We start from the raw sequence: 26915 nt of genomic DNA on the forward strand, positions 1-26915 counted from the left end.
GAGTTTAAAGTGAACGTCACCGCTAGCCGGCGTACGCTTCGCTATTAGCTTTTTCAAGGCCAACCCGACTGGCCGCATCTCAGCTGTTTAAGTACCTCCCCGCACTTATTTAAGGCAGACAGACTGCCACAACAATAAGAGATGATAATGTGTCTATTATTTTACACCATTGTGAATGTCTCTTCATACTTTATGATACAATCCCAGACACACGTTCATTGAGGATACTGTGTTTTTTTTAAATCTTGGATATGACTACACAAGTAATTATTTATAATGAGACATCCTACTAAGGATATGGAATTTTATATGATATCCATTGATGTTAAGAAATCGATATCTGAGATACAGTATAATTACGCTGAGTAATTCCTATCCATGAATATCCCTATAAACTAAATGAGCAAACCCAGGGAATAATTCCTATATATAGATGCAAACCATTCTTCCTTCAAGAATTCCCTTTTATGTGATTCCAATACATACCTGTAAGGAGTATCAATCCCGTCCATGTGAAATTCTGAGAGCTTACTCTGCGAGATACGCTACTCATATACATAAAGAAAACCCTGTTATGACCTTGTAACCAAATGTCCACAAGATAATGTCAAATAGAACATTATAAAAGTACATATCAGCATGTCGGACACAGAAGAAATCCAGATTCTTGGGAATAGGGGTGTCCGGTATTTAAGAATACACATCGCAAACCGGATTCCTCAGAAAATATAATGTAATGTGTTACTGCACATCATAAAACATACTCACATCGGGCCAATCTGAGATTTGTCCAAAAGGAGAGCGCACACGCAATTCAGCTAGCCGTCAGGCAGACGGCAGCCGTCAATCTGAGAGAAAGGTGGGAGTGAATCTATGACGCACTCAGTGCGGGGAGGTACTTAAACAGCTGAGATGCGGCCAGTCGGGTTGGCCTTGAAAAAGCTAATAGCGAAGCGTACGCCGGCTAGCGGTGACGTTCACTTTAAACTCAGCATTTAGGATGTATTTTTGATCTGTATTAATTTAACAGGTACAACCAGGGGGGAGCGCGGTGTCATACTGTGTGATTACCTATCTATTTTGGAACTTATAGAAGCTTAGGCACGCTGTACCAATACCTATTGCCAGACCATGTGCAGACAGAGTACATATTCACTAACTCTGTCTGCTGCTATTGGTCCATAACACCTGTGCACTACAAGGAGTGATTACTCCTGTATAAGACTGCTTGGCCGATATAGCAGCAAATAGCAACTGTAGCTATTTCATATAATAGACACAGTCACACCAATTGTTATTACAATACTGTTTGATGCTGTCATACCAGCAGAAACTGTCACTGCTTGTATACTTTGAAACATATTAGCCAGCGCTGATCTATGCGGATAACGCTGACTTTACACACTGCATCTGCAGAAAAACAAGCAAATTGAGAACCCAGTATATAAGTGTGGACACAAAGGTCGACATTCAGTCTGGTGACCCTTTAAACTTCATATGTATCATTTAAGCGAATGTGTATATACAACAAACAGCATATGATATAGTCCATGACAAATAGGGTTCATGTATAACTTTGGGTGACAATTAAAATTTAACTGCACATGGTATTGGCATATAGCTTAAAACCCATCCAGAAATACTATATGTCTTTTAGGTATTTCCTTAATAAAGTGCGGCCGCACCTAAGAGAAACTATATAAATACCTAGAATTCATAGCAAACACACTGTTGTAGTATAACTCAGTGTGATGATCTTGATGAAAACATTGAATTTGGTTGGGGAACACCAGCCATTCAATTTTGTCTTGATTTAGCAGAAAATTTGTGCCTAGCATATCAATACCTCACAGAAGTTGACACGCACCCCATACTGGAGTCCGAATCAAACACCTGTATATGGAAATTAATCCAAATTATATAAAATAAAACAGGTGTCGACGGAAAGTACCTGTCGACAGTGTATCATAAATTTGACACTTTGCTGAGAGAAGTGAACCACCGTTTTTAAACACACCATATTTATGTTGTTCTTGTCCTGTGTGTTTTAATATTTCGCTTGTTTTATACCATGAAATAAAAGTTAATTTTTATGTGTAAAAATCTTTAAAGGTGCACCACACCGAGATACTTCTTTTTTCTCCTGTTTTCTGTATACTCTGTAAATGTGTCCAGTGGTAGCACACCTCCCGTAAATTCATTTCCAGGAAATTCCCAATATATTGATATTCCTGGGGGGTCCATTAAAATTCCTCAAGCACTAATGAGGGTCCTGTGCGATTGACCAGCCTTCTCTGTGTCGACTACCCCAAAAGGGGGCAATATCTCGACAGGATTAAAATGTCAACATGAAAAAGGTAAACGCATGACACGGTCAACATGACATGGACATCACTTATAGGGCAACCCAGACTTTTTTACCCACACCATTTTTAAGTCATCATAGCCTCCCCTGCTTTAGCTAATAAGACTACCTAATGAGAATAAAGTTGTTATGCAAATATGATGCAAATATATTTACGGTGGTGTTACGATCCGCCTCCAGCAGATCAGTGTATATCTGCTGTAATATATTCTGTTTGTGGTTTGTATGTTTTCCCTGGATCAGTACTGAGGGTTTTGCTGATCCATCTTCCCTGGGTTTCATACATACCCTGATGCTTGGGTGTGGCTGCATGCTAGGTTATTTAGCAAGGCTTTCAGCCTGCAGACCATGACAGAGATTTGCCTGTCAGCATCTTGTGCAAGCCTGAAGTCTGTGTCCTTGCTGTGTATCCTGGGATTTTGTCGCAGGTGACTTCAAGTTGTTTCTTGGTACCGGTTCCTGATGTCCTGACCCACACCTGTACATAGATAAGTGTCCTTTATCATCTAGGCATTTGTAATCTCTGTTTATTGCAGTGCAGTATTTTCTATGAGCAAAGTTATATGGTGTCACTCTGGTATTCCCACAAGCGACCCTCAGTGTTATGGTGGGAGCCAGCTCAGTGTTTTAACATCTTGCTGCAGAACTGCATGTACAGTATAGGGCTGGCTGTTAGAGTACTGTGTAATTATTAACTCCTTCATGCATTGTTGCATCCAGGATAGTGTGGTGGTGATAACTGTATCATTACTCCCTACTTCATTATCTTCTGAATTAATCCAGCTAGTGATCATTAGTCAAACAAGTTACCATTTTTTCCATTATTGCAGCAAGCCTAGTTACCTTTTATGTAACCGCTTAAAAGGCACAATCGATTCTATTGCCAGCCCCAGCTAGCTGCCAGGCCCCACCAGCCGTGCACCCCGTTCCGACGAAGCTCCCCTCCACCGTCCGCCAACTCCCCAGCCCCATTGCCGGTCCCCACCGCTGCCCCAAGCCACCCCCCCCCCCCCCCTAACTCTGCCTATCTCCTTGAAGTGGAGATGGCAGCGTCATGCCGCCCAGCCACCGAGCCTGGTTGATACTCAATAAATATTTGCAAAGTAACTTTCACTCCTCCCTTAACATACCCTTGTGGGGTAACCTGACATTTCCTCCATTTCTAGAACATGTGGCATACAAAATATGGGTCTGAAAAGAAATCTTTGACCATAAAATATGTATTCCACCCAGGTGACCATTTTTTTTCTCTTTTCCCAAATTCAGGACAAATGACACCTCCCCAGCTCACACTTTTTAAATGTTTCTGCTAATTCCACCATTACATTCACTCTTTAGACAACCATTTTCCCATTATCCAATCCACAAATGTCTAGCCATGACTCTGGTCTTTTGTCACCTCAATAAATTAAAAATCCACTTTAAATATCCAGAATTTACTGAATGAGATATACTATTATCAATTAGAATATCTAAGGCATGGCATTCTGAGATAACGAATTAGTGGACTTTGCCACTTTATACTATACTCATAATATCTTTCCAGGAGAGAAGGAAGCATTTTGTGGAGTCTGACCATTTACTGCAGTATTGAATGTTTGCAGTATTGAATGTTTTGAAGTATTAAGCTGGCCATACATCTACAGATTTATTGTCAGATCTGGATGGTTGGAACAAAATCCTGGTAATGGATGAGAGCAAATGACAGTTGACCATTTGCTTTGAAATGCTGGAAAACTGCCAAAAACTGTCATTCAGATATTACCAGGTTTTTGTTCCAACCAGCCAGATCTGACAATCGATCTGTAGATGTATGGCCAGCTTAAGTGTGTGCCAGTAAGGGAAATTTATGGAAACAATTATTTTCTGCTATTAGGAAGGGAGGGATTATAGTATTAGTAGTCAATGTGACAGCGGTGGTGTCCTGCAGTGCAAGGGAACCTTAGCCCAGAGAAAAATATGATGCGTTTTTCTTATCAGTTATATGATTTACAAAAAATAATTATATATATCAGATTAATGTGCCATATTATTTCTAATACAATGATTGCCCTATTCAATACTTACTGGCATATAGACAACATTATTATTATTATTATTATTATTATTATTATTATTATTATTATTATTATTATTTAAATGTTTTAGACTTTTTTATATTCCTGGTACAGGTTGAGAGTCTCTTATCTGGATATCTGTGATCCAAATTATTCCAAAAAACCATAGTTTCCAGAATGTACCTTTTTTTTTGTTGTTGCTAAAAACACTACTGGGGACATCTGTGACTGTCACATCTGGGGACATTATACAGATGGAGCGGGCCTTATCAGTGGCCGGCGCTCGCCAGATGCCTTTCACTGGCAAGTGCTGGCGATAGAGACTTGGACGGGTATGCGTCTCACTCGCATGCGCGTCCCAGGAACGCAGCGGCTGGACAGCGTCTCCCTTTCCATCTCCGCTTCAGGGAGACGCTGCCCAGTTCGGGGGGGTCGGGGCGGCGAGGGGGACTGGTGGCGACGACGGGGGAGGAGACAGGGACATCGGCCGAGCACCATTGCCATGGGACGCACATGCGTCTTGTGCACGCGTGCCCCTGGCGGTAGCCCGCCGCTAGCGGTGGATGGAGGTAGAATAGCCATCCACTGCAAGGATGTGGCCGGCTCCATCTGTATGTAACTGGCACTACTGGGGACATCTGTGACTGGCACTACTGGGGACATTATATGTAACTGGCACTACTGGGGACATCTGTGACTGTCACTTTTGGGGACATTATATGTAACTGTGACAAAATCTGTGCAATAAATGAATGGTTAACACTAAATATGATTTTTCTGCACTTATTTTTTCATTTGCATTTATGGATTAGCCTTACTGTAGATTTTCATAATGTTTTAATGTTTCTATCATTTGCTATAAAAAAATATACCCTCTAAACAGTCAATCAACCCCCCCCCCCCGCTCAGCAGCACAGTACACACCTACAGCATGTGCTGTGCTGACAGACTCAGAGTCAGCGTGAACGTCTCACACTGTAATACGCTGACAGCATGATAGCTCATGTTGCTGCAGCCTGGAAGGGAGGGGGGATCAGACTATGGGGTTTATTCTAGTTCATTCTTTCTGACAAAATCCTTCTTAGATGGACAAAACCATGTGCACTGCAGGGGGGCAGATGTAACATGTGCAGAGAGAATTAGATTTAGGTGAGTTATTTTGTTTCTGTACAGGGAAAATACTGACTGCATGATTTTACACTTCAATATAGATCTCACTTTGAAGAAAAACCCCACCCAAATCTAATTCTCTCTGCACAAGTTACATCTGCCCCACCCGCAGTGCACATGGTTTTGTCCATCTAAGAAGGATTTTGTCAGAAAGAATGGACTAGAATAACCCCCAATGTCCTCTGCCGGGCCCCTCAAGCAGGCCCGGGCCTGGGTTATTAGTAATGTTATAGTCCGGCACCTGGCTTCTTTCACTTTGGAGGTTCTGGAGTTTTGGTGTCACTCATCAGAGGGTATCACCCGGTTTTGGCCCACACCCTCTCATTGAAGCAATTGCTACAAATACCCCAGGTTAATGGCTAAAAATTTCGAGTAGTCAAATTGACAGATTATAGTTTAGTGTACCTTTAAAATTCTCAAAATAAAGAATTATAAATAATAAAATAAATATTGTCAGTACCAGCATAATGTAATGCAATGTAATCACAGATATTTAATTACATCTGTAAGTGGGATGGAATAATTATAGTGCTCATTAGAGACATTACAAAGTTGTATATTTTGGAATTTCAGATGTAGTTTGTAAATTAATGAATCAAATAAATTAAATAAATTGGCTAAATGAAACATTTTTTGTTCAAACAGTAAGAAATAATAACTTAAAATATAAATATTGCATATTTGAGCATTTGCTTAACGCAGAAAACATCACTAGGAGATAAACTGCATCCAATATAACTATAATTTTAATTAAATTTAAATGATATATTAATGTAGACATGCAAAACAAAAAACATTAAAATACATTAATTTAAAAGGACTTTCATAAAATCATAATTTTTATTATCTACTGATACAGATTTTAATAAAATATATAGTGCTTAGCTATTATTGTGTCAAATAGCAATTAAGTAAAAATCTTAATATAACATTTATAAAATACCCCTTACATCTAAACCACTTACATGCATGCAAAACCCATTTTATTAAAAACTAGCAATAATACGGGTTATATACAGTAATGTGAAGAAAATGACTTTTAAAAAAAAACTGTATTACAATATACTGTAGCATATAATGAGAATATTGTATGAATAAGACATTAAGGATCATGATCCCTGTGATGTGTTAGAAGTGAAATGACTCAATTCTCCTTCAGGACCATGGTAGGTTCAGCGCATGCACAGTCTGCTGAAAATGCATTTTCTAACAGAGAGTGTGTAGAAGGATGTGGCTAATCCATCTTCCTCTACCTTTTGGGAAATTTTGTTTATAGCTGAGTACACATTAGATGATATATTTAAATGAAACAGATTGGAAAGATGTTCAAATTGTCCAGTGTGTAGGCACTGTCAATGATAATGTGTGGTTTCATGTATCCTCAGGACATCCTCCATGAGCCCTACATGGAGGGTCAACAGGGGACATCATTAGTGAGGGCCATACTGGTGAATGCAGCATGGCCGCTATTACTCTGCCACCGAAATTGGCAAGTGTGTATAGTGTGAGTATACAACGCCTAATGGCAGTAGAGATTTTAGGGCTAAAATGGCTACCACCATCTAAAGATGTGCTAGTTAAGAAGTCCTTATTTCAGAAGCAGAAAGATTAGTTATTACAATTTTTAAAACATAAAAGAAATGTGCAGATTTTATCGAGTACTTAATGAAATTTAGATTTTTTTTATTTTTTATTTTTTCATATGAACCTATTTATTGCTAACATTTTTGGAATTTATGACATCAAACATTCATATTTATTAATGTACATATTTTAGTAACATTTTGTAAAATATTTAGTAAAACATTATTATAATTCAGTTGCTTCAGTCACCCATATGTTTTATGATTCCACTATACCTTAAATTAATACAAAGAATAGTAATGAGGACTCATTGAGGCAAAGATATTTAAAAAAAGGAATGTCACAATGATCAAATAATATGTAAAAATGGTTACAGACAGCAGTGCTACCTCAGCCACAGCCCAATAATAATATTTAATGGGGTAGAATTTCAACATAGCACAAACAGTAACACTCACCTCCTTAATTGGGGTGTTGCATGGCGTTCCGACAATCGGGACAGTCAGTATCCCAACATCGGAATCCCGACTGCCAGTGCTCCGTCTTTGGGGGAAATGCAAAGGAGCCCCTTATAGGGTTGCTGGCAAATCAGTGGTCATCATGGCACATTATTTGGGTGCACCCAACTCCACAGTATGTGCTTGATTGATACCACCTTACTACAGCAGCATCACCATTCTGGGTAATATGACTAGTGTAAATTTGTCAGAGTGTTGGGAACAATTGCCACCCCCATTGTATGTTAATTATTTTGCATATTGCCATATGCCCCCAGCATATGCCCCCAGCAATCAGCTGTTTCCCCCGGCACAAGCTAGTCCTACTCTATGCATATCTAATGAGCGAGACCCGCTAGTGCAGTGAATGTTTAATGAGTTGGTCCCCACCTCCTGCATATCTAATTAGCGGGTCCTGCTCATTCCATATGCAGAAGGCGGGTACCCACTCATTAACTATTCACTGCGCAATCAGGTCCCGCTCATTAGATATGCACAGAGTGGGACCAGCTTGTGCTCACTATTGGCTGGGTCCTAAATACCGTTTCAGACCCGTTCAGACTGGAAAAGAAAAGGGTCTGAAATGGGTAGGGCCCTGCTTTTTTACCGTTTCCAAATACTGTCTTTTGGAAACGGTAAATTCACTGTGGACCTTTCAGACCACACATATTACGGTTTTGAAACGGTAAAAAAATGGCAAAATACCAGGTAATATGTGTGGTCTGAAAGGGGCATTAGTTTCATCAGTAGTATCATTCTTTAGTGACTATCCTCTTAATATGTTGGCATCTAGCAGGCTCTGTCTTGACCTACATGTGTTTCACCCATTCTGACAGGCTATTTCAAGGCATAAACCAGCTGGGCACTTGATTGGTGCTAACAGAACACATGATCCCTCCCAAGGGCGTAACTACCATAGGTGCTAGGGGTGCAGCTGCTATGGGGCCCAGAGCTGAAGGGGGCCCATCTTTGCTGTCTAACTAATATTTTTTACATCCATTTATCACCATCAGTTGCTAAATACGGGACCCTTACAAACTTTTGCTATGGGGCCTATGAATATGTAGGTACGCCTCTGATCCCTCCCACAATTTTGATTGGTGGCCAGGAATGAATGTGATGCTGCTGATTGGCCGAGAGAGCTCTCAGAGGTCCGACCAGTGGTTTAATTTTTGTGATGCTGCTGTTACCGATACCCTCACCACCCGTCACCCGTCAGCCCTCCTTCGCAGCGCAATGCTACTCCACCGCTCACTCCTCCCTCCAGATCCCTCTCTCTGAATACGACCCCCACTGAAAGTGATCCCTCTGCCCGCTGCCGACCGATTGCATTTGAGCGATCGCATGTGGTTAAAAACGTGACCACTCCTGCAACTCCTGCAAATTGAGCTTCCAGTGAGTCTGATTGACTTCTCTATTCATTCCTGGGCAGCAGCTATACTTCCCAGCAGTGGCGTGCGGTGGGGTGAGGCACAGCCTTTCCTGTCATACTAGCGCATATGCCGGCGCTTTGAATTGATAAAGTATGTCAAAAATATAAATAATTTATAAAAATATTCTTATTTTTATTATTCTAATCATTTTTATAGTCAAAACGATGGAGTAAAAAGTCTATGGCAGGTGAGGCAGTGCCTCACCTGGCTACCTTTTCTGCACATCTCTTATCAAAACTCAGTGAATCTCCAGCAATACACACTGCTGCACATGTGTATAATGCTGGTATGTACCCCATGGCTCATATATTGTGTGCATATCTGGCTCTGGTACTTGCCAGAGCCATTTACCTCACCACACGTCCATGCTTCCCAGATAGGCATCTCTTTATCCTAGAGATCCGCAATTATGCATACAAAAATTTATTAGACAATTAGTCCCAATTACTACTCAGTCTATCCATTCTCTCCAGTTACTAGTCACTAAATACAGTATAAGATGTGCCTGGGTGTGAAGAGAAATGCTCTGCCCATCCACACGTTTTGAAATTGCATAATATATCTTTAATGTTCCTAACTGTAGACAGATACAGTAAGTTTTATGTCTGAACTTTGTTTAACAGTGGTCTGGGTGAGACCCCAATCTCATACAGCATGTAAATTCCATGGGTCTACAGTACTAGTACATATCAGCATATTCTACACTTGATTGACCTTTATCATGTTTCAGACTTGCTAATTATTTACTCTACATCACATTGGTATTCTATACTGTATGTTGCTGCTATCAGTTGAATGCTTGAACTGGCTATTTGCTATGGAAACAGAGGTGTTGGAGTTAAAAGAACAAACTATTCAATCATAAAGTTAAAACAATAGACATTCTTTGACCAAGTCAAATGTGAACTCAATAGATATTATTATAAGGGGAAGTTGCAGTTCTCTAAATTGTATTGTTTATATTTATTTCCTAAACTATCTACTTATAGAGTACACAAGTCTATTGCTTTCTATAGTTTTCTGGATAGGCTTTGTCCTATGTAAATATTTCCAACAGTGCTGTAGCCTTGGGTTGGTTATTACAATAACTACGGGACTAAGCGCTGCATATGAGGATGCTAGAAATATCCGTATATCATTCATATTAGGGCTGACATTAGACAACGTTAGTGTGTAAATCCACATGGAGTTATCCAGCCCAAATAGCACCACATAAAGAACAACCAATAAAATGACATATCTTGAAGCCTTGTACTCAACAGATCTCTTTTGACCTCCTTTGTCCGAATTCCTAATTCCTTTCATATTTCTTTCATGTTGAAGCAGGATATACACCATGTAACTGCTTGCCAGCAGCATTAGTCCCACAAAGATAAAATCCCTAATAAAATAAACTGTTCCATTGACAATGTATGCTGTGTAAGTCAGGAAGTCAGTATCACAATATACCAAATGGAGAGTATATGGAGACGTTGTTATGTTTCTCCTGGCACGAGTGCTCATAAAACTGTAAGGGTACATTGAGAAATTCATGATAGAGAAACTTATAATAATGACCCACAAGTTTCGTGTCACCTTCTGTTTTAGATAAATCCAAGCTCTAGATGTTGGGGAAATGAGAACACACTGGTGACAGCTAAGCAAACTGGTGACACATATAGACGTGGCCCTACTAACTCTGTATGTATATATGGCAAACTTGCACTCTGTGTCATTCAACAAATTCTCTACACCTATGGCATTCAAGGACTGTGGGATGATACGAGACAGGAAAATAAGAAAATTAGCCATGGCCAATAATGTCAGTATTGTGTAGGTTGGTAGAAGTTTCTTCTCAATGATTTTAATGTAGGCAAATTGCCAAAGCAGGAAGACGTTTCCTGGGATTCCGATTATCACAAGAAGGAAGAATCCTATGGCTTTCAGGAGAAGGTGCGGGTCCATTAGGCCATAACAGATTGTGCAAAATCTACCAAGGGAGAAAAAGATGAAATCTTTCATCTGCAGAAATATCAATGCTTCAAGTTTTCAGGAAAAAGTTTCTACAGTATATGAGTAACAGAAAAAAATTAGAATACTGAAAGGTAAAAGAAATTACGTAGGAATGATTCAAAACAATGGGGCAGATGTATTAAGCCTGGAGAAGAGATAAACTGGAGATAAAGTGGAGATAACTTGGAAGAGTTAACGCACCAGCCAATCAGCTGTGTTTGAAATATGACAGTTGGGATCTGATTGGCTGGTGCGTTATCTCCTTCCACTTTATCTCCAGTTTATCTCTTCACCAGGCTTAATACATCTGCCCCAATGATCCTTATCTCAAGTCCTCAAGTACCACCAACAGGTCACAGGGGTGTAAGTTCATCCCAGTTGCCCAGAGGCAAGGTGGAATTTGGTGCCCCGTCAAACAAATAATGTGTCTATGTGTGTGTCTCAGTACGTCACATCTCACAGTACAACAGCAGTTAGGGGTGTACCATTGCTTGCTGCAGCAGAGTGTGACTGGTACAGGTGCTGCTGAATATGCAGGTGCCCATTCAGGGCTTGTATCCTGGAGGCTGGCGCCTCCATTACCTATGGTAGTTACACCCCTGACAGGTCATGTTTTGTGAATTTATTTATTCCTGCACAGATTAATTGATCTATTTAGCTGTATCAGTAATTATCACACCTTCTTCTACATACAAAAAAAACATGATTTGTTGGGTGGTACAGTACTTGGGGTTTGAGTTAAGAACCACTGATTAAATTAGTTTTTGATAAACAATTGAAGTAGTCTACCATGCAGTATAGCAAGGGATGCAGTTAATTTGCCGGCGGTCGGGATCTCGGCGGTCGGAATCCCGACACTGGAATCCCGACCGCCAAAATCCCGAAACTTTCTCCCTCTGTGGGTGTCCACGACACCCATAGAGGGAGAATAAAATAGCGTGCCGAGCGTAGCGAGGCACCGGGCCCGCTGCGTGGCGAGCGCAGCGAGCCCGCAAGGGGGGGCGATCCATGTCCCCCCCTTGTCGGGATTTCGGCGGTCGGGATTCCAGTGTCGGGATCCCGACCGCCGGGATCCCGACCGCCGGCAAATCGTATCGGATCCGTATAGCAATATAAGAAAACAAATAACTAAACATGATTTTTTTTTTAAATAGATGTAATGTAATAATACTGAATTGATGTAAATGGACACAATCTAGGTATACTAAGTAAGATTATGAGGCCCGCTGAATACCACTCTCTTCTTTTTATACTTCAGTCTGGTTACAGATACATGCTCTCTATTAAAAGCCTCCTTGCTACAGTATATTCCAATGCTCTTGCCTTACCAGTTTCATCTAACAGGTTCGGCTACTACTGTGGCTGGGCTAATGCCACTACTGGGAGATTTAGGGGGTTGCTGTTGTAAAACCGGGATTTAATTACCTACAATGCGATAACGCTATTATAACATGTATATTCATGTATCTACTTTTTGTTTCTTGCCTTCTGTATGTTTAAATTTTTTTTGTTTAATTACCAATTTTATAAAAATGTGCTGCATTGGTCATATTCCCAAATACATACATGTTACATATTCCCAAATACATACATGTTAAAAGCTTCCATAAACTAACTAGATGTTTGAGATGGGCACTTGTTTATGCAGTATCTGATAAATCAACATGGTCGAAAGTTTGACGTGGTTCACACACATTCTTAATTTTTTTTTATATCCCTGCCCTCCAACCCACAATAAGACTCTCCGCCAGGGCCAGATGTATCAAGCTTCAAAAAGTGATAAAGTGGAGAGTGATAAACATCCATTGCTTTGGGTCTCATTCCGATATGTGCAGTAATCAGTGGCATCACTAGGGGGTGGGCGGCACCTTGTCAGTGATAGGAGCCATGTGATGCACTGTAACATAACATGCAGCACTTGGCTCATAGTCAGATTAAGGGGGGGGCAGAAGGGCATACTGCACTCTGGGCCCCTCTTTGTCAGGGGCTCCTTGCTGGACCGCACTGACATAACTGGCTATCTCTCTTATGCAGAAGCAGAACTAGACACAATGAGAGCAGGACAGTATGGACTACAGGCAGAGACACAAGAGTATCAGGTTTAAGAGCTGAAGCTGGAATTGGTCATGCGAGGAGATATGCATAATATATATAACTTACCACCACGACTTCCAGCACTTTCCGCTGGGGGCCCCCAGGTGTTAAGTGCCATGGGCACCCCAAGGCTTAATCCGGCCCTGACTTGGCTCATGTCGTAGTAATCGACACTCTAGTCTAGTAGTAGCCAACACTGCAGAGCCCAGCCTCTCTGACACCCACAGTGGCGAAAAGAAGGGTTTGGGCTGAGAGGCTATACCCCCTACTTGCGAGGCATGCCACCACACTAAGAGGTAACACCCCATTGTTACCGGCGCACTATATAATGCCATACAGGGTGTCACAAATTGTAAGGGAACCTCTGAAAGAAATGCATTCACAGCTGTAAATTTGTACACTGCAAATATGCGAAAATATGCTAATGCTGAATTAAGAGGTCTACTGGCAGATTCACAGAGCCCAACAAACATGCAGGGTTGCAGATCTCTCAATACTTAATAGTAATCCATTGGAAGTTTAGAATGGTTTTGGTATCTGAGATACTGGTGCTTGCTTTGTGCATACAGGATTGCAGATATAATTTAACACATACCCCAACAATGGTTGCAAGCAACATGCCTGCATTTTTTACCTCCCTTAAATATAGTCAGTCACTTTGCCAAGAAATCTTCAAAGCAAGTGACAATGGTAAGGTACAATAGCATGTGCGCAATGTAACTGCGGTGCATCGCTGCTTCCGTGAACACTGGCATTGAGTGCATCTCTGAATAAGGGTCTTAGTTCATTTTTGTCCTCCTCTTCCCAGCAACGTATTCTTCTGATTTGAAATCATTCATAATATTGAATGTATTAATTAATGCTGGAAATGTAGTGTACATTGTTTGTCTTTTAGAAACATTTTTAAATATACAAGATATATTAACTAAAGCATAATTCACAGTTTGGGCCTGATTCACTAGCCCTCGACTCTGTGCATATGGGCCTTTATACATACAGTATGTGCAAGGCCACTATCACAGTCTCTGAGGCATTCGCACAGGTAGGGGAGGGAGGGGAGAGGGAAGGCGCTGGATCAGGGGAATGCCCAGCTTTTTTTATGGGCATTCCCATGAAAATGCTGAGCCTTCATCTGGGAAAAAAGGCAAGCCGATGATTGCCGGGGCGGGCGGTTGACATCACATGACGTAAGCAAACGCCCCCTCTGGCAAACTCCAATAGAAATAAAAGTCAGTTTAGACTGACTTTTTCATCTGATGGTTGGTGACCGTCTAATGATTTCTCTCCCCTTCGGCCACATATGAGGGGATGTGTTCAGGGGCGGATTGGCATTTAAATCCGGCTCAGGATTTTTTTTAAGCAGCCCGGGGGGAGGGGTGGTGGTGAAGGGTCTAACACTACTGACCGGGGGGGGAAAAGGGTCTAACGCTACTGGTGGGGGGGGCGGGAAGGTGGCTTTCTATGGCGGTGGTGATGATACTGACTGGGGGGCTAATGCTACTGACTGGAGGGGGGGGGCGGCGATGGTATTGCTACTGACTACTGACCCGGGGGGGGGGTACTGACCTGGGGGGGTAATGCTACCGACCCGGGGCGAACAGTACTGACCAGGCCGCTTCCTGCACCGCCACGGGTCCATGAGCGACCAGCCACAGGCGCAGCCTGGTTACATGGAGGCTGCTCAGTCACGGGTGACGTCACCCAAAAGCACCAGCCAGCAGCGGCATTGCCCAAAACAAATATGGTCGCAATTATGTTCCCCATAGGATGATGTTATCTCTCCAGCGCCAGGGAAATGGCCCGGTTTCCTGGTGGGCCAAACCGCCCTTGGATGAGTTCATGTACATCCCCTCGCATGGTAACTAGGGGATTCAACAGCAGGGGCAACCAGGGGGTGGGCATTTCATCTGGAGGCGTTAAGGTGCTTCCTAGGCAGCAAAGAACTGCTGCCTAGAAAGCCAACCTGAATCTCCCTGTTAATCTGTTGAATCTTAAATTTATCCTAAAAAACAGTAACCCACTTAAAGTTTTAGTTAATCTTTCATTCAACACCTTTTGAATTTCAAAGGCCTAATATTACTGTATAGGTATGAAATATCTTTCCCATTACCCATTTACCTTCCTCATATATCTAATATAAATATGGTGAATCTAACATAATATCTTTTTGGTCTGCATCTAACCAGCAATTTTATGCTGGACTTAATGTGTACATAGAGAGAATTGTATGTATGTACAAATGTATGTAGAGAATTTCCAATTCTCTCATTATTATGAGCAAATATCTCTGCTCTTCATGTAACAGAAACAAGACTACGGAGAGCAAGTTCAATAAAGTACAGTAAAGTGCAGCTTCCTGGATATGACACATGTGGAAATAGATATGACATAAAGTGAAATGTATTAGCCACCTGCTGTCTTTTGGTCATGGACACACTAGAAGATATGTGGTATCAACTATGTCATTGATAATGCGTGCTCCCATGTGTCGTTGACTGCCTGCGCTCCGTCACTGCAGAATTTGCCAATGTTGACTCCTCCACTGGGTCTGGTCACATTATTCTGATGACATGCAAAGCTGCAAAACTCCCAGCTTAGCGTGACATTTAAACTCCGCCCGCATGAACTGTGGACCCCTGCACACCGAATATCCCAGCACACATGCAAATGGAGGTTTAGCATAAACATCCATTCTCTTTGCGTGTGCGGAGTCTGCGGACAAAATCCTTTGATGGTCGGCGACTAAAGAGTGATTTTGCAAGTGCTTGCAGATCTGAGACAACTGGTGTCTTAGATCTGAGGACATCCCTGAACTGGAAGTGGGCTGGCAGCTGACATCATGAAATACTGGGCGTTCCCATGAGCGCAGTACATAGCCGCCACCCGGCACTCCCCATCCACACTGCTAGGAGTGAATGGGATGGCAAGTAATTTGCAGTGACCGATCTCCCCAAGTGGCTGCACATGCACATACATGTGAATGCGCATACATCTTTAAACTCAACTCAAACTCTTTTAGAAAAGAAAACAATGTACATGACAACACTTATTCCTAAACCGGGAATTTTAGAAACAAACTGTAAATCACTTAACAGTTTTGTCTATACATTTATTCTAAGCTCTGATAAAAAGAGAACCTTCACATACAGAACAATTCGTTTTGGTAAACACACAATACAGTACCTTTCCAAAGAGAATCCACAATTGCTGTACTTTGTGTTTGTGTATGGAACTTACTTGTATTTATAGTACATATTGCCCCAGATGTCATCCCACTGGAGATTAATTAAAACTTAGCAACATGCAAATGAAATACAACTGTCCAGAGACAATGTCATATGAGTTTGTGGCATTTGTTATATCATTGATAAATTAATGAGCAACATTGTAATATTCTTCCCCAATGACACTTCTGTTCCTTTTTGGCACTAATGGCACTTACTGTATAGCCAAGGTCAAACTTATGCTGCCCATACACTTATGCGATGGGATTCGATGCGACATCGAGGTACGATGTCCATCGATTCCAATCACATTTTTAGGTGCAACAGTCGGCACCTGATGTCGAATGCCATCTTCCGATGGCACATAGGGTGCTGGAAGAGGGCGGGCAGGGGGCGGCGGAGTAGTGTATGCTTGCAGTAGCGCTTGCGGGCGGCGGGAATCAGCGGTGGCAGAAGATTTGTTTAAAACAATGGGCTGCCCTGTGATTGGTTGAGCTCTCTCAACTAATCACAGGGCAGCCCAGTATTTTAAAAATTCTCCCGCCACCACTGACTCCCGCCACCCGCAATTGCTACTGCTTATGCTCCGCCGCCCCCTGATATGAGTCCCTAGGGCCTCCTCTCCCCAAACCCCACACCGCTGAATGCGTCCCCTCCACCCCCCACCCCCGGATTGTATTCAAGCTATTGCATGTGGTTAAAAACCACATGCGACTGCTCCTACAATTCGATAGATATTATGTGCAGCACATAATATCTAATGGTCGGCCTAGGATGACAGCTATAATGCTGAAGGATGTTATTAATGTCACTAGGTTTAGAATAGAGGGATGTAGAAATGTTACCCCCCTCCAGTCACAGGGGGTATTGACGTTTGTGCATTATATACCCCTATACCCCATGATATGGGATTAAATGCCATGCGCCATTTTCTTACTGACAATGCATTTTACCAGGGACCTGATGTAAATTAAAACCTAGAATTGATGCAGATGATAATAACAAAAAAATAATTTTTGCACAATATTAAGTTTTACCTGCAAGTCACCAGTTGTGCTATGGGGCGGTCGCCCACTCATACGCCAACAAATTAATTTATTCTTCAATAACCCTATTATTTCTGACCGGATTATTTATTATAAACGTTACATAGAGGATCTCCTAATTTTTTGGAAAGGTGACCCCCAAAATTTCTACAACTTTATTGCTAATCACCACATCAGTGATAGCCCGATTAAATTTCCGTGGACCTATGACACCAAAGAAATAAATTTCATCTATGTCTCTCTTATAGTGTGTACACATGGTAAGATTTGGCTTCTGATGTTCCCGATATAGTGAACATTGGAAGCCATATCGCATGCAAATCGCATGCTTATTTAGGGCTTGCAAGCCCGATACGCTGCCGATGTGTGCTCCTGTGTGAGCGCAAATTGACAGCCAGATATAGAGGGCAGGCAAGACTATATAGTGCAGATCTGCACTATATAGACTAAATTGTGCCACTCATGCATGCCGTGCGATGCGAGTTCCGATGCGATCTGATTGCGTCGGGACTTGCATCTCACGGCAGGATCTGCTGTGTGTACACACCATTAGACTGGAGGGGGGTAACATTTCTACATCCCTCTATTCTAAAACTAGTGACATTAATAACATCCTTCAGCATTATAGCTGTCATCCTAGGCCGACCATTAGGAATTTACCTTATTTGCGGCTCCTTAGAATTGTCTCCGACCCGGTTGTGGCCGATAAACAAATGAATGCAATGATCGACCGTTTCTTATAGCGTGGATATCTTCTATCCAGTCTACAAAGTGCTAAACCTAGAGTTATGGCCTTAGAACGCTCTCAGCTGCTGACAGTAATTAAGTGGATTTTATGCCATGGGTAACCACGTATAATGATATGAGCCCCTCGATCAATAAGATTGTTCATTGACATTGGCCACTAATACAGACTGATGCTGATCTAGGCCTTTCAAATACAAAGCTTTTACCTAGCTTTAAATGACCTAAAAGTTTCAGAGACATTCTGATTAAATCTGATGCGGAAAAGAAAGTAAGGGTAACGTATAGTTATCCTTTCAAGGGGCGCTTGATAAATGAGTTGTATCACACAAGCTGCAGCAGTTTTAAGAGGTTGTCAGCCTCCAATATAATAGAAAGAAAAAAGGGGGGATTTTTGCTGCGCTTTTTTGAAGTAGATAAATTAATTGAACAAAATTATTCTACACAGTTAAAAATATATATTCTACACAATTTATTAAAATATTAACAATAAAAATGAAAAATAAAAAATAAAATATATAAGGTGCGTGATTGATTTTAAAAAAAATTCTCTTGATTAGTTTGCATGTTAAGGTGCAATTACATAGCAGTATAGTCACCCGTAACCGGTTACCAGGTATAGGTCCGTTCTTTTTGGGCAATGGAAAGTGGGTTCTTGGACTGGGTTGTTAATTCCCCCTTGGCACTTTGTAGATTTGCAGGAGTCCTTTATGGATTTGGCGACAGGTTGTGTTCCTGTGAGTTGGCAGTTGGCTGTATGGGGTCAGCAAGCTGGATATGCCTCTCTCTCTTATTGCCCAGGTTCCAAAGGTATGGCTCCAAATTTTCAGCAAATAAAGTGCTAGTGCAGGAAAAAATTGTAGGTCCAAAGGTAAGTGGTATGGTGACCCAAAAGGTTAGCTGCTGGCACCCTTCCACCGACGCGTTTCGCTGTGGTATATACAGCTTTTTCAAGGTGTAATGCTTCCCATGAAGTTTAGGGTTTATATACCCTCATTGATTAATTTGTGATTAGCACCTGTTCATTAATTGATATACGCATATAACTTTCACAAAATTTAAAAACATCATTCTATTCATAAAGTAGGAGGCAGACCCACTTATATAGACTCTATTTTCGTTCAAAACGAGCATTAGAACAACTGTAAAACATAATAAAACTTACATATGGGTTATCCGGGTTCCGTTTCCGGATATCCGGTTATTGGCTATTTCCGATGTCTGGAACGCATCTATGCGTTCCACCTTACGTAATTTAGGCATTTCCTCCCCTGTGATTATATGGGGAGTATTTTGCCCTGTGTGTCCGTCTTTATATTGGTCCTCTAATTTGGGACACAATATACGGCAACGAAAGTTCCGCTTTTCTCCATATCTGCGTGTGTTCTTCATATTTAAATATTTCCGGTTTGGTGGAACGCATTTATGCGGTTCATACATTCTATCTTTCGTTATCCATAATATTCTATCTCATATTTCTTAACTTTAGCTCTGGTATATGGTTCCTTTATATATATATATCATTAGACTAAAGGCAAATTTTATATACATTCGTTTTATTTTAGTTTACTTATGAAAAATAATAATAATAATAATCATGATATGATCTTTAGTTCTCTTAAATAATTATCACTTATTTGGCTCAACAGAAAATAGCAGAAAATAACATTAAATCACAAAAAAAAAAAAAAAATTTTTTAATAATAACAAAAAATAAAAACAAAATTATCCTTATGGCAATAGCAATACAGTACAGAATCAGGAGGGGAAGGATAGTGAATTAAAGAAAGCATGTAAAAAGTAGAATTAGGTGAAAGCTCATGTTTTTTATAGCATTCACATTTTATAGTTTTGCAGCACACATCCACATATATGGCAAGATCTATGTGGTGTACATCTCCGAGTGGAGAGGAGTATGATAAAAAAAAAATAAATAAATAAAAAAAAAAATAATAATAAATAAATAAAATTTATAAATAAAATTTATATATAAGTGGAGAAAGGGGTGGAGGATGGTTATGTGGGGAAGTCGGAAGAATGTGGAGTCTGTAGATGTATCTCAGAGGGGGTGTGTTATCTGTGGGGCATGGAACTAGAGGCAACATCATCAATAACTTCTTGCTAGATTACACTGTTTAGCTCTATAGCCTCATTTAGGCCATCTGGATGGATTGAGTTCGTATTAAAAATCCAAAACACCTCTTGTCTACACAGTTTCTTGAATCTGTCTCCCCCTCTCATTGTGTGTGGTATTGATTCAAGTCCTATGATTTTAAGGTCTTTGGGATCTCCGTTATGTGTTTCCCAAAAATGTTTTGGAATACTGTGTGTAAGTCTCCTTCTCAATATGTTGCCTCTATGTTCCAGAAATCTAATTTTTAGTTTTCTGGTTGTTCGGCCTATGTATTTATATCCGCATTTGCATATCAACATATAGATCACGAAACTGGTATTACAGTTTATGAAACTGTTGATGGGCCATATTTTACCATCCTTGTCTGTGATCTGTTTTGTTGGTTCTACATGATTACAAGTTAAACATCTGGTTCCTCCACACTTAAAGAAACCTTTCGGTCTTTCATTTTTTAACCACATTGTGTCAGGTTGTTCCCTTTGTATCTCAATTGGTTTTAGGAAGCTAGGTGCTACTATATTCCTAAGTGTTTTATTTTTCTGAAAAATAAATTGTGGTTTTGTTGGAAGATTTTCTAGTAGGGGATCTTGTCTCAGAATCCCATAGTTCTTTCTTACTATATTCTTTATTTTATTTGTATAGCTGTTATATGTGGATATATATGCTGTTTTTTGCTCATCATCTTGTGGCCTTTCTTCTTTCTTTTTAGCTGATGGGGTTTCTAATAATCTTTCCGGTACTTGTTTCCTAGAACGGCCACAATCGTGAGTGATCGTGGCTCTTAATTAAGGGACACGATCCTCACGATGTGGCCGATTTTTTACAATTTTTTCCCTTTGAATGACAGAAATCGGGTCAATCGGTCGGTCGCGACCAATTAAAATCGGCCGCGATGCGACCGACCGATTCACCCGATTTTTCCATAGACTTCAATGTTAAAAAATCTTTTAACATTGAAATCGGGAGGATCTTGTCGGTCTTGTGCCATTATAATGGCACAAGATTAGATGGACTTCATTAAGTCCATCTCACATAGGGAAAAATGATAAAAAAGGTGAAATGGGCCAATATGACCCATTTCACATTTTTTATGTGCCCGCCATGACCCCACGATAGACGTCAACCCGAAGCGTGGCGAGCGCAGCGAGCCCGCGAGGGGCGGCGGTACGCGTCCTCCGACCTTTTCATTCCCCTACTATCCACGTCGGCGTGGAGTTGAGAATATATAGTGTGGCGAGCGCAGCGAGCCACCGAGCCCGAAGCGTGGCGAGCGCAGCGAGCCCCGCGAGGGGACGCGTATACCTGTGAAGTTATACGCGTCCCCTCGCGGGGCTCGCTGCGCTCGCCACGCTTCGGGCTCGGTGGCTCGCTGCGCTCGCCACACTATATATTCTCAACTCCACGCTGACGTGGATAGTAGGGGAATGAAAAGGTCGGAGGACGCGCACCGCCGCCCCTCGCGGGCTCGCTGCGCTCGCCACGCTTCGGGTTGACGTCTATCGTGGGGTCTAGCCCACTTAGTAACATTTGGGGGGGCAATTGAAACAAATCTGGTGAAAAAAAAAAAAAAAATCGGGTGAAAAATCGGTCGGTCGGATCGGTCGCATCGTATGCGACCAAATCGCATGCGATGCGATCGATCCGATTTTTTATCTTACGACCACAACGATCTAAATCGTTGTGGCCGTGCTAGGAAACAAGTACCATCTTTCCCTATCTAGTTTTATTACCTCATTATATGCTTTAGTGACCAGATATCTAGGGTATCCCCTTTGTATGAAAGATTCCATCATATCTTTTGCCTGTACTTCAAATGTAGAGAAATCAGAACAGTTTCTATAAATCCTCAATAGTTGTCCTTTGGGTATATTACTTTTTCATGCCGAATGGTGGGCGCTTGTATAGTGGAGGTAGGCGTTCGAGCCCACTTCTTTAACATAATTTGATGTATGTATTTTGTTCTCTCTAATCTCCAGGGTCACATCCAGAAAGGTAGCACGCTCTGAATTGAAAGTGTGGGTGAAGTGAAGGTTATAATCATTATTGTTAAGGTGATCAACAAAAATCTGTGCTGTGTCTGAATCCCCCTGCCAAATAATAAAAAGGTCATCAATATAACGACCATAGAGGACCAGATCCGCACCAAACCCGCCATCCCAAATTAGTTGTTGTTCAAATCAAATCTGATGCGGCCCCTAGTACCTCTAGACCCCCTCAGAGCAAACTAGGATGTATTCGTGGCAAGTGTACTACCTGTCAGTCAGATTCCCGGAGCGATATTTAACCATCCAATAACAGGTAGGAAAATACAGATTAGTGTCAAAATTACAGATTAGACACACTTTGAACTGTAATACCACCTTTACTGTATATCATATACTATGCCCTTGTGGGCTTTCATATATTGTCAAAACAGAGCGGCCGTTCAAGGACTGCTCACTGTTCATCTACACATGCAGCACTTAGTTCTGGTTCCAGCTACTGTATATATATATATATATATATATATATATATATATATATATATATATATATATATATATATATATATATATATATATATGATTTTTGGAAGTCCAACCATGCAGTCACTCAAAGCAAGCATGCGTCCTTAACAATTAGTATGTCTGCAGCTTTTTCTTCATAGAGCCGGACCAAGGCTCACAAACGTCCCAACTCAGGCATGGAAGAAAAGAAGAAAAAAGCAACAAATTAGCATTTCACATAAAAGTAATTTTACTTGTAAAATCAAGCTCACATACATATAAAATAGCAGCGGACCAGGAGACTGGAGCGGTCTTGCACAACGTTGTCGGAAGGTAACCTAAAGGCCTTAGGCCTAAACTGACAACGCTGTGCTTTTGAAGTTCCTGATCACGGAGGCGTCTGCGGCGGAAAAAAAGCTGGTCCCGGCTATTCAAGTCGTTGGTGCACCGTGCTGGATATCACTGTGGCAAGCTGTTTGCTGTTATTTATGATGTATGTGAGCCTGCACTTTCTAGTAAAATTTTTTTGAATAACGGAGTGCCTGCAATAGGCATGTAGTGGGTTAAACATCCCCAGCTGCGTGTCATCACTGACAGGCATGTGACTTAGGGATCCTATAGGATGAGTGGGTTTGGTTAGGATTAACAATATAGGAGCAGGAAGGGGAGGAGGCTTCCTCTTCTTCCTGCTGTGTCTCCTCAGCTTCTAGCAAGTGCATATTATAATCAGGTACCTGTAGTCCCCTCAGCGGTCATGGCCTCCTCAGCCTCAGCCTCAAGGCCCAGGCGCTCCGCTCGCCGTCCTGCCCGTTTTTCGGGCGGTGATAGCCCCGATGCGGTGGACGGCCCCCTCCTCCCTACACAGCCTCCGGCGCTGCCCGCTGCTCCCCGTGGGTTGACAGTGGGGGCACTGTGCCTGACCCGGTCGGGCGAGCTCCGTCGCGGCCTGCGGGGGGTGTGCTGGCCGCGCTCGACGGGGTAGGGGGGCGTCATCAGGACGCGCCGGCAGGGGCTCCGGTCCGGCGCGTCAGGCAGTGCCAGGGGGTCTGCCGTGCCTCGCGGTGCGGCTAGAGCCGGCGAGGGCGCTCAGCGGGCGGCATCGCTGTCCCCGGCGCCAAGTCGGGCTTCTGGCGCGCATGCGCGGCGGTTCAGCGCGGGGCAGCAGGCATGTCCCTGACGGGGACGTGCAGCATGAAGACCCAGCTGGTGGACGGGATGCGTCCAGCCAGGGCAGGCGTAGTCAGAGGCAGCGGGGGGGGGGGGGGGGGCTCCTACCTGCACCCCATGGCGGGTCAGCAGGATCATAGTGAAGAGAGGCGCTCCTGGTCACCTCAGGTTAGCCCGCCACAAGGGGGCAATAGGGAGGCGGGGGACGTCAGAGGGAGTACTGGCAGGAGGCGGGGGTATGCAAACCGTGCAGGTCACCCAGAATCTGTTCACGCGGGTGCCCCCTGCTGCTGCCTTTGATCCCTCACTGCTGTCCTCAGCCCTCTCCTCCATGGCCAGCGCCCTGGGTCCCCTAGCTGATAGCCTCTCCCCCGAAAGCAGGGAACCCAGTAATAGAAGAAGTAGGGGCTCAAGAGCCCAGGGAGAGCCCATGCCGGGCTGCTCCCAGTTCATGCAGGCCGTCAGGGATATGGGTTCAGCTGTAGCAGCCATGGAGGGCCGGTCCACCACGTTTAGACAGACCCAGCGTGCAGCTGGTGGGCGAAGGAGGTCCAGTAGGCCGAGGCGTCGGTCACCCGGGCCCTACTATGACGGATCACCTCTACCCCTGGAAGAAGACGCTGACGCCGTCGACACCAGTGAGGGCACAGATGACGACGACACATGGGCAGCACAGCCAAACTCCTCAGGTGAGGCCTCATTTGAGGATGATGCGGGCTCATATCTGGGTACTTCCTCTAATGGGTCACGGAGCAATCGCTCTTCCTCCTCCTCTTCATCGTCAGCGGGTGGGTCGGATGTTGGAAGCTCCGCTAGGGCCCGCAAGTGCGCAGCTAGGTACACCAAGGAGGCGGGGAGGAGGGCGCGTCAGACCAAGCGCAGAAAGATCTCCGCTATGTCCCGTATGGAGAGGAAGAGGCAAAATTTGCCCGCGGTAGTTCACTGCGATTATACTGCAGTGTGTAGGGGTTTGCGCGAGAGCTGCAGGAAGAAAATTGAGAAGCGGGACTACGTTGACGTGTTTAGTCTGACCAAGGACTCCAAAAAAGCATTCAAGGCAGCCAAGGAGAAGGGCGGTATTGGCTCCGAGGCTTACAGGTCTTATGACAATTGGCTGGCAGGCTTTTGCATCTTCGCAGCCTGTTACTTGGAGGATCGGCCAGACGAACACATGAACGTGATACGGTATATATTGACATGGTCCACGAGATGCAGCGTACCTACAGATGTAGCGGGATTCATCTTTGCAGGTGATGGCGATGGCGTCGCCATCGCCATCCCCTGCCCCGCCGCCATCTGTATGCCGGAAGGGGACGCGCGCGCACGCATCCCCTTCCGACGGTGCGCCCCCCCCCGCAGTGCCTCGGGTCTCCCCCAGCCCCCTCGAGCGGGAGGCGGACAGTATTGCATCCGCCTCACCACCCCGCCGCCTGGATACTGAGACGCGCGTGCGTGGGGGACGCACGCATGTCTCAGTCAGATAGAGGCGCCGTGTTGCTGGCGGATCACCAGCAGCATGTTGCTGGCGGTTCGCCAGCAACAACGAGGCCAGATTCATCTGTATGGGGGTACATCTTGGTGCACGTACGATGAGCAGTTCTGGCGCAAGCAGGACTGCTTGTTCATTCTGGACCTTGGGTGTAAGGATGTTGAGATCTGGATGGGGCTCACGCGCGTGGGGTCGGGTGCGATGGAGGCTGCCTCCGTGCCCCCAACTCCCCCTGCAGCCGTTCCCGCCTCTCAGCGGCCGGCGCCGGATGCCCTTATGGCCCGGCATTTCACGGATGTGAATAGACCCGCGGCTGTGGGCGCTTCAAAGGGTAAATGCTACGCTTTTAATAACTCATCCTGCCAGATGGGTCAGCATTGTCGCTTTCGCCACATATGTATCAATTGCTCGGGGAACCATCCCGCCTCTAGCTGCTTTCGGGGTCCCCCTCTAGAGGGGCGGCAGCAGCTGCACCGAGAGCAGCGGCGGGCGGGAATCCTCGAAAAGGCACATTCACTGGTGAGGGTGGCAGCCATGGCCGAATGGCTCCACCACTACCCGGATAGGGACGTAGCCACCTTTCTGTTTGAAGGTTTTAGCGAAGGGTTTGTTTTACCAGTTTGGGGGGAAGTTCGGGGCGGGTCTTATCGTAACCTGCAATCTGCCCGTTCCCTCCCCGAGGTTTTGAGGGAAAAGGTCGACAAAGAGATTCAGTTAGGGCGCATGGTTGGCCCTTTCTCCCACCACCCCCCCTCCAACATGGTTATTTCTCCAGTTGGGGTGGTTCCTAAGAAAGCCCCGGGGAAGTTTCGCCTCATACAACATCTGTCTGGTTTTTCTTTTCTGTCAACGACGCCATCCCAGAGGAATATTGTTCGGTGACTTATCAGTCATTTGACGATGCCCTGGCCATGGTACGGTCGTTTGGACGGGGGCACTCATGGCGAAGATAGATGTTGAGTCTCCTTTTAGGCTGCTCCCCCTACACCCCAGTTCATTAAGGTTTATGGGCTTCCGCATCGGAGAGGAGTATTTCATCGTCAAATGCCTGCCGATGGGGTGCTCCGTATCTTGTGCGTTTTTTGAAAAGTTCAGTACCTTTCTGCACTGGTGTGTTGAGAGTTCATTTGGTGGGAGCGCACTCGCCCACTACCTGGATGACTTTCTGTGCATCGGGCCAGCCGGCTCCGATTGCTGCGCTCGCGTCCTGCTTAGGATCCAGTCACTTTTCCAACATTTCGGGGTCCCCATCGCAAGCGACAAAACTGAGGGGCCTTGTACTTGTCTGTCATTCCTGGGTATCCTAATAGATACCGAGCGTTGCTGCTGCAGCTTGCCATCGGATAAGGTGATCAGGCTCAGCGAGGCGATCCAACAATGCGGGAGCAGGACTAAGATCCCTCTGTGCCAGGCACAGTCAGTTTTAGGACAGC

General features: G+C 43.7%; 1 protein-coding gene across 1 annotated transcript; it reads right to left on the reverse strand.

Annotated features, from left to right (window-relative positions):
• Positions 1 to 10081: 10081 nt before the first annotated feature.
• On the reverse strand, positions 10082 to 11050 carry LOC146058440 (olfactory receptor class A-like protein 1). The gene has a single exon (XM_083170720.1). The coding sequence runs from the start codon at positions 11048 to 11050 to the stop codon at positions 10082 to 10084; it is 969 nt and encodes a 322-aa protein (XP_083026846.1).
• Between the last annotated feature and the right edge of the window lie 15865 nt (positions 11051 to 26915).

This window comes from Crinia signifera, chromosome 2, assembly GCF_055691185.1.
Source record: "Crinia signifera chromosome 2, ASM5569118v1, whole genome shotgun sequence".
In the NCBI taxonomy this organism is placed as follows: domain Eukaryota; kingdom Metazoa; phylum Chordata; class Amphibia; order Anura; family Myobatrachidae; genus Crinia; species Crinia signifera.